The sequence below is a fragment of the Macaca mulatta genome, chromosome X (genome assembly GCF_049350105.2).
Source record: "Macaca mulatta isolate MMU2019108-1 chromosome X, T2T-MMU8v2.0, whole genome shotgun sequence".
Taxonomy (NCBI): Eukaryota; Metazoa; Chordata; class Mammalia; order Primates; family Cercopithecidae; genus Macaca; species Macaca mulatta.
Window position 1 is genome coordinate 80152733 of NC_133426.1, and position 13347 is coordinate 80166079.

Consider the following 13347-nt stretch of genomic DNA (forward strand, 5'->3'; position numbering starts at 1 on the left):
AGATTTGGGGGATACATGTGCAGTTTCATTACAAAGCTGTATTACGTGATGCTGAGGTTTGGGGTACAATTGAACCCATCACCCAGGTAGTGAGCATAGTACCCAACAGGGAGTTTTACAACCCTTACTCACCTCCCTTCTTCCCACTTCGTGTAGTCCACAGTGTCTGTCATTCCCATCTTTATGTTCATGTGTACTTAATGTTTAGCTCCCACTTATAAGTGAGAACATGCGATATTTGGTTTTGTGTTTCTGTGTTAATTCATTTAGGATAATGGCCTCCAGCTGCATCCATGTTACTGCAAAGAACATGATTTTGTTCTTTTTTATGGCTGCATAGGATTCCATGGTGTATATGTTCCATATTTTCTTTAGTCCGCCATTGATGGACCCGTAGGTCAATTCCATATCCTTGCTGCTATGAATAATGCTGCGATGAGCATATGGTCACGTGTGTAATTTTGGTAGAACAATGTATCTTCCCTTGGGTATATACCCAGTAATGGAATTGCTGGTTCAAATGGTAGTTCTATTTTTGATTCTTTGAGAAATCTCCAAACTGCTTTCTGCAGTAGCTGAAATAATTTAAATTCCCACCAATGTTGTATAAGCATCCCCTTTTCTCAGCAGTCCTGCCAACATCTGTTATTTTTTACTTTTTAATAATTGCCATTCTGACTGGCATGAAATGTAGTTTTGATTTGTATTTCTCTAATGATTGGTGATGATGAGCATTTTTTCATATGTTTGTTGGCCCCTTATATGTGTTTTTTTGAGAAATGTGTCTTCGTGCCCTTTGCCCACTTTTTGATGGGGCTATTTGTTTATTGCTTATTGAATTATTTAAATTCCTAATAATAGATTCTGTATATTATACCTTTGTTGATGCATGGATAGTGGATGTTTTCTCCCATTCTGTATGTTGTCTGTTTATTGATAATTTCTTTTGTTGTGCAGAAGCTCTTTAGGTTAACTAGGTCTTAATAATTTTTGTTTTTGTTGCAGTTGCTTTTAAAGACTTAATCATGAATCCTTTGCCAAGGCCAATGTTGGGAAGGGTGTTTCCCAGGTTTTCTTCTAGGATTTTTATAATTTGAAGTCTTATATTTAAGTACTTACTCCATCTTGAGGTAATTTGTATATATCATGACAGGTAGTGTTCCAGCTTAATTCTTCTGTATATGGCTGGCCAGTTATCCCAGCTCCATTTATTGAACAGAGGTGCCTTTCTCTTTTACTCACATTTGTCAGTTTTGTCAAGGATCAGATGGTAGTAGGTGTGCAGCTTTATTTCTGTGGTCTATTCTGTTCCATTGGTCTATGTGTGTTTTTGTGCCAGTCCCATGCTGTTTTGGTTACTATACCCTTGTAGTATAGTTTGAAGTCAGGTAATATGATGCCTCTGGCTTTGTTATTTTTGTTTGGGATTGCTTTGTCTATTTAGGTCCTTTTTTGTTTCTATATGAATTGTTGAATAGTTGTTTCTAATTCCATGAAGAATGATGTTTGTAGTTTGACAGGTATAGCATTGAATCTTTGAATTGCTTTGGGCAGTATGGCCATTTTTATGTTATTGATTCTTCCAATCCGTAAGCATGAAATATCTTTCCATTTGTTTCTGTCATCTCTGATTTCTTTCAGCAGTGTTTTATAGTTCTCCTTGTAGACATTTTTCACCTTCTTGGTTAGATGTATTCCTAGGGTTTTTGTTTTGTATTGTTTGTTTGTTTGTTTGTTTGACTATTGTAAATGGGATGCCATTCTTGATTTGGCTCTCAGCTTAAATGTTGTTGTTGTATAGAAATTCTACTGACTTTTGTACATTGATTTTATTTCCTGAAACTTTAGTGAAGTTTTTTCTTTATCAGTTCAAGGAGCCTTTTGGCAAGTCTTTAGGGATTTCTAGGTGTAGAATCATATTGTCTGCAAAAAGAGATCGTTTGACTTCTTCTTTTCCTGTTTGCATGCCTTTTTTTCTTTCTCTTGCCTGACTGCTCTGAGTAGTACTTGCAGTATTATGTTGAAAAGGAGTGGTGAGAGTGGACATTTTTTTTCTTGTTCCAGTTCTCAAGGGGAATGGTTCCAGCTTTTGCCTGTTGGGTATGATGGTGGCTGTGGGTTTCTCATACATAGCTCTTATTATTTTGAGGTACATTCTTTTGATGGTTAGTTTGTTGAGGGTTTTATCATGAAGGGATATTGAATTTTATCGAAAGCTTTTTCTGTGCCTATTAAGATGATCTTTTCTTTGTTGTTTTTAATCCTGTTTATGTGGTAAATTGCATTTATTGATTTGTGTATGTTGAACCAACCTTGCATCCCAGGAATAAAGGCTCTTTGATCGTGGCGAATTAACTTTTTGATGTGCTGCTGGATTCGGATTGCTAGTATTTTGTTGAGGATGTTTGTGTCTATGTTCGTCAGGGATATTGGCCAGTAGTTTTCTTATTTTCCTTCTTTCTCTGCCAGCTTTTCCTCTAAGGATGATGCTAGCTTTATAGGATGAGTTGGGAAGGAGTCCTTCCTTTTCAACTTTTTGGAATCATTTCAGTAGGATTGGTACCAGCTCTTCTTTGTACATCTAATAGAATTTGGTTGTGAATCAGTATGGTCTTGAGCTTTTTTTTGGTTGGTTGGTGTTTTATTTCTGATTCAATTTTGGAACTTGTTCTGTTTAGGGCTTCAAATCTTCCTGATTCAATTTTGGGAGCTTGTATGTTTCCAGAATTTTACTCATTTCCTCCAGATTTTGGATTTTGTGTACTAGGTGTTCATAATAGTTATCTGAAGATTTTTTGTATTTCTATGGGATCGGTTGTAATGTCATCTTTGTCATTTCTGATTGCTCTTATTTGGATCTTCTCTCTTTTTTCTTTGTTAATCTAGCTAGCAGTCTGTAAATCTTGTTTATTCTTTCAAAGAACCAACTTTTGGTTTCATTGATATTTTATGTGGATTTTTGGTTCTCAGATTTTCTTCTGCTAGCTCTGGGGTTATTTTGTTCTTGTTTTCCCAGTTCCTCTAGTTCTTGCACAGAGTTTTAATCAGACATTGATTCTTAACATTTCTTTAAAGTGACCCTACAACCAAGTGCCATAAATCAGTTAAATAGTACAGTAGTTTATTATTCAACAAACATTTTTCAACACTGATTAGATTTCATTATGCTGCTAGGTATAATAGAAAACAGCAAAATAAATAACCCATAGTTCCTGTTCTCAAGGAACTTAATATAGGATAAAATAAGGATTTAGGGGATCAACATTGGAATTTTGGTTTTCCCCACTTAATACATGACTGTGGGCAAGTCATTTAATTTATTTTTTGAATTTTTTTCTGGATGTTAGCTTCTTTGTCTTTAAAATGGGGTTGACAATACTTCTCTTGAAGACTTTTAAAGCGTAAAAGTAATGTAGAGTCATGTGTCACTTAACAATGGGGATACCTCCTAAGAAATGCATTGTTAGGCAATTTTATCATTGTGTGAACATCACAGAGTATACTTACACAAACCTAGATGGCATAGCCTAGTGCACACCTAAGCTATATGGTAAGCCTGTTGCTCCTAGGCTACAAACCTGTACAGCATGTGACTATACTGATTACTATAGGCAATTGTAGCACAGTGGTAAGTATTTGGGTATCTAAACATAGAAAAAGTACAGAGAAAATATAATATAAAAGACAAAAAATGTTATACCTTTAATAGGTCACTTATCATGAATAGATCTTGAAGGACCAGAAGTTGCTATGTGTTAGTGAGTGAGTGAGTGAGTGGTAAGTGAATGTGAAGACCCAGGATATTACTGTACACTACTGTAGAATTTGTAAATACCATATACTTAGGCTACAATAAATTTATTTTCAAATGCTATTCTCTGTTCAATAACAAATTAACCTTAGCTTACTATAACTTTTTAATTGTATAAACTGTTCAATTTTTAGAAACTCGTTGACTCTTTTGTAATAATACTTAGCTTAAAACACAAACACATTGTACAGCTGTACAAAAATATTTTCTTTATATCTTTATTCTATTAATTTTTTTTTTTACTTTTTAAACTTTTTTTTAAAATCTAAGACACAAACACACACATTAGCCTAGGTCTACACAGGGACACACACACACACATTAGCCTAGGTCTACACGATCATCAATATCACTTCCACCTTCACAGCTTATCCCATTGGAAAGTCTTTAGGGACAATAATAACACGGAGCTGTCATCTCCTGTGATAACAGTACCTTCTAGAATACTTCTAAAAGGGCCTGCCTGAGGCTATTTTACAGTTAACTTTTTGTTAGAAGAAGAAATATATTCTAAAATAACAATAAAAAGTATAGTATAATAAATACATAAGCCAGTAACGGTCATTTGTTATTATCATCATGTATTATGTATTGTATGTAATTGTATGTGCTATACTTTTCTATGGTGGCAAAGTAAGTTTGTTTATACCAGCATCACCACAAACATGTGTAATATATTGTACTACGATGTTATGAAGGCTATGACTATGACATTACAAGGGCTATGGCAACACTAGGAAATAGAAATTTTTTAGCTCCTTTATAATCTTATGGGACCACCATCATATATGCAGTCTGTCTTTGAAACATGTTATGTAGCATGTGACTATATTTAGTTAGCACAGTGTCTAGCCCATGGTAAGTACATAGTTATTAGTAGCTGTTACTGTTATTGCCCACCTCATATGGAGTTCTCAGTAAATGTTACTGTCTTTTCCTTTTTGCTTACAACCTATCCTCCACTAATGTAAACTTGTAGTTAATATGAAATAGTATCATCTAACATTCAGGAAGTGACCTTTGTTATCCCTGAAATCAACAAGCAAGTGAGCAAAGCCTCATAAAATTCATTTTGACTTCTTAATGCAGATTTCACTGAGTGTACTGGAAAAGAGAGTTTTCAAGTCTGGAATCTGTTTTCTCAAAACTGGTTGAGCACAAACGTGAAAGCCATTCATAAGGATTAAACTTTGAGTATCTGAATAGTAACTGGTCACAAGTGGTCAAACTCTGTAGTTCCAAAGGTTGTATTAATTGTGGAGGGGTAGTTTTTATTAGGAACATTTGCATACATACACAAAAGTGGAAAGAATAGTATAATGAAATCCCACACAGTACCCATAATCCAGCTCCAACAGTTATCAACTAAATAAAGTAGGTTTTAACTGAAACATTTCAGTTAAAAATGGACATTTCCAGCTCAATATGTGTTTCTTTAACTTATTATTTTTTAATCCTACATCATGGGTTGAGTTAGAATCCCACTTTAATGTTTGCTTTTTGTTAAGCTTTTTAAAAATTAGTTTGGATTAATAATCAAAGATTTGCTTTCTATAAATATCATATAAAAAATTTTTCAGGGCACATTTTTAAATCAAAAGGCCAAAAGAAAAATGCATAGGTTTATAACTTTTATTTTTACAAAAGAAATATTTAAATATGCTGGGTAGAACATATTTTGTTCTGTCTTTGTTTTGAAGGTTTGGCTTGAGCAACAAGTTTGATACTGAATTTCCCTCCGTTCTAACAGGGAAGGTAAGTGAGAATTTGCTTTGAAGTTTTCAGTTCTAAAGCATTGTTGTATGGCTTACTCATTGTTATGACAAATGCTTTGAATCATTGTTAATGAAGTCAAGTAATAGGAGGCCTCAGTAGTTGGAAGCTGTGTTTATAGTGTCTGAAAGCTGTTGCCATGGCTACCAGCCTCTGACCAGTTATTTTGTTCACTGTCCATTAATGCTAGCCATTATTTATTTATCCATTCAGCTTTTTCACTTTTGCATTTTTTTTCTCAGCATAGGTAGCTATAATTGTTTTTATTTGGGTCATTAATTTCCAGTGTTTTTAGAGTTAAAGTTATTTTTTTAACTGTATCACTACTATTAATTTTTAAAGTACCATATGGTATGATTTGTTATACATGAAAATAATTAAATTTTTTATTAGATGTTTTTCTGACTTTTAGATAGTTTGAGTTAGTAAGATTGGACTCACTGTAATAAATTAGTACCTTTCTAGTCCCTGGTTTTCTACATTGAGTAGTAGTTTCTAGTAAATTCAAAGATTTACTAGGATTCAAAACTATAAATTTAAAAACCTAATGCACAGCCTGATTACTATAGTTGATAATACCGTATTATACACTGGAAATTTGCTGAGAGTAGATTTCAGGTGTTCTTATCACAAAATAACAAAAAGGTGACCGTGAGGAGATGGATATGCTAATGTGTTTGACTAGTAATCATTTTACTGTGTATATGTATATCAAAACATCATGTTGTACACCTTAAATATATACACTTTTTAAAAAGAAACAATATTTGGAAGATCATCTTATGACAATAATGTGAACTTTCTATCCCAAAGGAAAAGGCTCTGCCTAAGGCAAAAAGTTATTTATATATGTTTGTTACTTGAGCAATTGTAGAAGAGGAGAGAAAAACCATTGTAATATAGAATACTCAATCATTGCCAAATAGTTAACAGTTGAAAGCTTGGATAGCTAAAAAGATGATTGGGGTTAAAGGAAGTTAACTTTTTGTATTTTGAAGCCTTTAAATTAAATATATTTAATTTTAGTGCTAGAATAATGGTATTTGTCAGTATAGATTTTGGTCATGTTTTAAAATTATCTCATCTAACAGGTTTTTTATTCTATTGTAGCATCAATTATTCTCATATTGTTGGTGAGAAAAGCAAAATGAAAATCAGTGTGTTTAGTATGTGTAATAAATTGGAGAAATAAGTCCTTTAATAAATGTATTTTTACATAAAGAAATTCTAGAGAGATACTCATGAAACTAATAAAAGTTATTACCTTTGATGGGAGAAGAGGAATGAGATGGATGGAGGCAAGGGTAAGGATGAGACTTTTCTGTATATCTTTTAGTATTGCTTTCATTTTTAAACCGTGTGACTATATTGCCTTTTGAACTTTAATTTATTCTTAATTCAATGTCCCTTGTTCTAAACTCTTTGAGAACCAGAAAAGATGCTTCTACTGACATTTGCTTATTTTTGTCATGCATTTTCCAACTGTGTATTCTTTTTGCTTTTGGCCTAATCACAATCTTCCCCCCAGCCTCTTTGGGGGAGTAGACAGCAGACCTATTTCTTTTTTCAAGGAACATCTTTGAAATCATAAGAAATTCTGTTTAATTTAACCCTGCAAGGTATGTTACACTTTATTTGCTTTGTTTTCCCCTTGAAAAATGGGAGGTAGCTTGAGATAAAATATAGTAGTTAAACAAGCTTTGCAGTCAAATCTGGGTTGGAATCCAAGTTCTGTCACTTACCATGTGGCCTTGGGCAGGTCACTTCTCTGAGCCTCAGTTCTTATGTGAAAAGTTACCTCACTTTTTAATTTAAGAGTTAAATGAGAGAGCATATATTAAATTCCTAGTATTCTGTCATGTACTTATTAGCTTCCCAATGTTAGTTTGTAGTTGCTGTTGACTATTCTTCATCATTGTATTGTAGTTTCACCCTGGTTGCTTTTCATTTTACTCACTGGCTTTCAATTTTTCATTGCTTTTGCAATTTTTCTTCATCTAATTCTGAGAGAATACATTATTATTCTCTGGTCTCACCGCTAATTTGTTCTGTTGACTGTTGATCTTTTCTGTCTCTTCTGAGGTATAATATCAAATCATTCCACCGAATACTAAACAGGTGGTCATAGTTCCTGGCTAAGTTAGCCTTAGAAAATATGTGGCCATTTAACATTTTAGGACACAAAGAACCCTTTGGTGTGAGATTTTGGCTCACTCTTTAGTACGTTCTACCTTCCTATCCTGATCAATTGGAATAATTTACCAATTGAAGCAGCAGCCTAGACTTAGATTTGTCTTATATGAATTAATCATAAATGTTTTTTTCAAATGAATAAAGTAGCTATGGAAATATATCTTGAATAATAATGTATTTTTGTAGAAAGATGGTAAATTCATTATTAAAATTAAAAAGAATGTGACTTGTAAGAACTTCAGTAAAAAACTTATTCTTCGTGTTTCCTTTGATGCTGCTGCATGTATTGTAGGTGTAGTTATATCCAACTTTACCATTGGCTTAGTTTGAAATACAGGTCCAAGAAATTCTAGAAATGAATTATCTAAAAAATACGCCAGTGTATAAAATTCCCAGGCATACAAATTATCTATTTTCGAAATTGGCCTATTTTATATGCTCAAGGAATCTTCAGAATATCTTTTCACACCTTCTCATTTATTTACAAGCCTTCTGAAACTAAAAATTCCAGTGGCCCCAAAGGTAGTAGACTGTTTTAAACTAGAGGAGTAAGAAAGAATAACAAGCTGCTTTTGGTATGCACTCACACAACCTAAATTATCTGGATATGAGCTGCTCATAAAGATATCCATTCTTTTCAAGTGATTGTTTTTGTAGCACATTATCGTAATGACTTGAGTATTTATTTAAGTGTACATTATGTATAGTGTACAAAATTTATCATGTGTTGGATAAGGTATAAATTATAACTGTGATATTTTTCTTAGCATGTGTTTGGTGATGGGAAAAACGCTAAAAGGAATTCTGAAGACCTGATTTTTGAAAGTCACGTGGTGGTAACATTAGCTTTATTCATTTTCTCCTTGAGATAATTTTTCTCCGACCGGCACTTTCATTTGTATATGTTCCTTTGCATTATCAAAATGCTTCTCAAATAACTGGAGAGAAAAGGCAAACGTTATTCATGTGTATCTGAGAAAAAAATAAAAGAAAAAAGGTCTAAATTCGAGACTTAACGGCTCTTACATTAAAATATTTTTAAATGAATAACCGTGACAGCTAAAGTAGAAAAAAAGTCTACCTTTTACGAAATCCAAAATCAGTCTTCCAATATGAATGCAATTCTAAATAGTTTTTATGCCTGCCTGAGCTAAGCAAAGTTGCAGAGGGAAGTCTGAAAACCTCAAAAAACAATTTTGACAAGCTCTGTGGCTCAATTTTAATTTTTTGCTTCTTATGTGTTAATGCTTTTAGTGCAAACAAAAAGATAACCTTTTATTTTAAGTGCAGAAAAGATTGTTTTCCGTATTTCATATCGAGCAGATGTATACACACAGATTCTAGTGACCAGAAAATAAAAGAACCACAGAAATTTAGAAAAGAAAGTAAAGCTTTTGGCCCTCAGCTTGAAACAATTAAACCGTGTTATAGGGAGACTAGTGTGCAGTGTTTGGGGATTGTAAGCAATAAAAATCGACCTTTACTATTGTGATACAGTATGACACCTGATTGATAGGATTGTGTTCCCCATGATTGAAGGAAGCAGATCAGACCTGCTGGGGTTTCCTTAGAGTTTCTTCTGTTTACAGAGTCTCTTGCATCCTGTTATAAAATATTATGACCCTTTACCCCACCTTTATGGTGTGGTTTTCTTTTTTCATTCCAAGAAAGCCAAAAGAAATGAAATGTTTCTTTACAACCTACTGTTCAGTTAGAAAGTAAGGGTCTTCTACTATCTAACCTTCATTGCTAGAGATACTCAATTATATGAAAGTAAATGAGTAAAATGTTAACCTGATTCTACACAGTTAACTAAACATTTCTTTCACGTTGTTTAAAATTGAGTAAACTAATTCTCACTTCTTATGTCTTTAGCCCTGTTTTATGACTTTTACTGTTACTCAAATACAGATTTCTTTCAAAGGCAATCCTGTCCTCCTTTTAAAGTCAAAATGCAGATGTTAGTTTATTGTTTGAAACTCTAGTAAAAGCTTTTCTTTTCAATATATTTGTCTTATGACCTCAAAACATTTGAATTCTCATTTTTAGTAACTTGAATATTTTAGTTTTTAATTTGTCCATAGTAAGAAAATAGAAATTGAGACTATTAAATGTTAAAAAGAAGAAAGTGTTGGCGGGAAAGAAGGAAAATGACCACATATTTAGGTAATGTTTTGTTTTCAATTCCAGAAGCATATAATAAAAGGCAAATTTTATAACAAATTTTGTATACCTCAGCATACAATTTATTTTATTCACAATGTTTGAAATAAAAAGCCAGTTTTCTCTTCCCTCTTTTATTCTCTAGCTTTTGTCTCCCTCAGTCTTCTAACACTATTCATCCCTGGTAGAAGTGGAGCTTTCTTTTCTAAGGCTCCTTATAAACAATTTTTTTTTCTTTTGGACTGACTCATTTCTGCACCTTTTAGTTTTATTTTTTTAACATCTGTGTTTGTACTTACTTTTTAAATAAAAATGTAAATTCCAGTTACAAACATTTAAATTTGTAAATGGACAGATTTAATAATTTTATGATTTGCATGAGTTTATATCAAAATTTACCATGTTTAAAAAACATATTCTGGATACATAATTTAAAGAGAGTTGACAGTAATGTAATATAGATTAAAGCTAAATATGTACATATTTTTTCTTTATTTTAACTTCTATTTGGTTGCTCAGTGATTCCCTAGGAGAAAAGAAGTTGAATATTGCTGTTGGAGAGGTAAATCTCAAGATAGAAACTTGGTACCTTGTTTTTAGAAAGAAGAGCTTTTTTGTTTTTGTTTTTGTTTTTGTTTTGCTGAAGAATTAAAGAGCATTGAATCTGAGTTTAACATGCAGCAGATTATAAACAAATTATGCTTTTGTTTATAATATATAGGAAAACTATGGAATATTAATAGTTACTTGAGTAAACCCATTGCCTTCAGGTGAGATTTCATACAAAAGAGAGCTGTTTCTTTTCTTTCTCCAAACCTTCTCAGAGACATGATTCATGGACTTTCTTTTTCAAAGCATTTCGGTCAGGAGGTTACTTCCAAGGATTAATTTACATTTTCTGTGACATATATAAAACGAAGATTATTATTCTCGTTTTATCAGTGGGAAACTGAAACTCAGAAAATTAAATGATTTTGGCTGGATTTTTCATAGCTAATAAGTAACTATAATTCAAGTCTCTTGATCTGTTTTTCAGTGTTTTTAGTTTGTCTTAGTGTGCTTAGTGCACTAAGTTTGTTTTTGTTAGTGTTTTCTAATTTCAATTATAAGGCAAGGCTCTCTGAATTTGTTTTCATATTTACTTGGAAATTTTGCCATTTAATTGGAATTCTTTGCACATAGGGATTGTCTTTATATCATGTTGCTGACAGTCTAGATGGAGAATGAAATTAGTTTACTTGCTCCGTGTAAACAAAGTTTTGAGCGTTATAATTTCACAACTATTGTTTGTTAACATATTAGTAAGAAAATCAGATTCATGGGCTAAGCAATTAACCTTATTGAGTGACATGAACAATTCTAATAAAGCTTCTAATAAAGCTTATATTCTTAATGTTTAGCTTACTTTAGTGCTGAATTCTGTGATCATGTATTTTTATAACATTTGCTAATAGGTATATGTTTTGCAGTGTTGATTAAGAGACAAAAATGTAATACATTGATTCCTCAAGTATAATTTTTATTTGGAATAGTGGTAGTAAAGCTCTATATTTTTGATTCCTAACCTGCTAATGTGGTTTTTATTTTATAGTACCTTACTTTTCCTAACAATTGCATAATTTTTGCTTTTATAGCCAGATGCTAAAAGTTCTTTCGTAAACTTTATAGTCTGACAGCTTTCTAAATGAAAGAGAATCATTTTTGTAATCCAGAAATGTGATTTCACTGAAAGCAAAGTATTTTTAGTGTACGTTTGAATTGTATAACCTTCAAGCAGAATTTTTGGTATAAATCTAATTATTCCAGTCATGTGCATGCCTTTGAACTGACTTTGTCCTTGTTTACAGAGAAGCACAAGCAGCCACTTCCAGGAAAGGAGGTAGTAACTAGAAATATTAAACTTGTGTATTTAAAGACCTTTCAACTTTGAAAATTTACAGCAGTTCTGAGTCCATTTTATAATGAATATTAACAGGCCATTTTGAATGCAATCACTAGGCATTGTGTTTTGTTAGTGTAACTAACAGTGGCTAATGTTAAAATTGTTATATTGCAAATTTGCCAGGGAATAAGGGTTTGAGAGTTGCCTTTTTCAAAGTAATCCAGGAATATTGCCAAGGTCTGATTTTAATTGCATTTCCTCTAGTAGTATTTGGGTTTTTATTGTTGTGTTATGCTTCTAGTCTTACCCAGCTTTTACTCATAATGACTTGAGACTATCAATTATACTGCCTTGATAATGAGAATATTTGGTAAGAAAACAGCTTGAATGTTATCCTTTTCTGTCAAGTTTATTGCAGTCATTTTATTGGTGGTCATTTCAGAAGATTGTTTTTCAACATCAGGCTAAGTTCTATGAACATGAAATTATATTGTTGTGCTTTTCAGTGGCACCCTAGAGTGTGTGAACATATTTATGGGGAATATATCTATTTAGATATTTGTGATTCCTCAAATTATTTGTAATAAACATTTTTCTTAGATTTAGAGATAGTGAAAAGCTGCCCACAAACTGTTAAAGATTATACCCTCTTGTAGGTGGCCCCAGAAGAATTTAAGACCAGCATTGGCCGTGTGAATGCATGTTTGAAAAAGGCTCTCCCGGTCAATGTGAAATGGCTGCTGTGTGGTTGTCTCTGCTGCTGTTGCACACTGGGTTGCAGCCTATGGCCTGTTATTTGTCTCAACAAAAGAGTGAGTAACTGTTTTATTGTATAATAATAATAATAACTAACATTTACGAAAACTTACTATGTGCTATGAACTCTTTTCAAGTACTTTACACAATTTATTTAATTCTTGTAACAATGCTATCTTTTTTTTAGACATAAGGAAACTTGGGAACAGACACATTGTTATTTGTCCAACTTTTACCATTTAACATGGGTTCCCATCATTTCACATAAATGCAGTATAAGTTAAATACTAAGTAATTATAAATGTAAGTGGGCTACTTATTCTTTTTAAAATACTTGATGCTGTGACTTAAGGTATTTCCAAGTTATAGGTATAAAGGAGAGCTTCTGATCTGAAGAAAGGCAAAAGTGAGAGTAACCTACAAAGTTTGCAGGGCAAATCCTTAGTTTTAAACATGTTACAATAACATGCTAGCATAGCGTTACTACTTATGTCATAGATTTAAGAGTACTCTCTTAATCTTGTCTTCTTTAAAATTTCACTTTAGTTTTTGTGAATTTTTTCCTCTGGTGGGAAGAGACCTTTAAAACATTTTAATTGAAGCCAATGAGGAAAATTAATTCATTTTACCTAAAGTATTTTTCCTAGTACTGCATGAATGATTTCATTTAAACTTTTATATAATAAGTAGCCAACGAAATCAGATTCAAAATTATAGTGTCTTGTGGAAGAATAATTAGTGGTGCAATTATTTTATTAAAGCCAAAAAT

At 32.4% G+C, this 13347-nt stretch overlaps 1 protein-coding gene across 3 annotated transcripts in view; it reads left to right on the forward strand.

The window, feature by feature from the left end:
- Positions 1-13347, forward strand: part of CHIC1 (cysteine rich hydrophobic domain 1) — a 120455-nt gene that overhangs the window by 8818 nt on the left and 98290 nt on the right. For all 3 annotated transcript variants that reach the window (XM_001095379.5, XM_002806286.4, XM_077989441.1), the window contains 2 exons: positions 5512-5566; positions 12479-12634. In XM_001095379.5, the coding sequence (XP_001095379.1) occupies positions 5512-5566; positions 12479-12634 (211 nt within the window). The remainder of the gene's footprint in view (positions 1-5511; positions 5567-12478; positions 12635-13347) is intronic.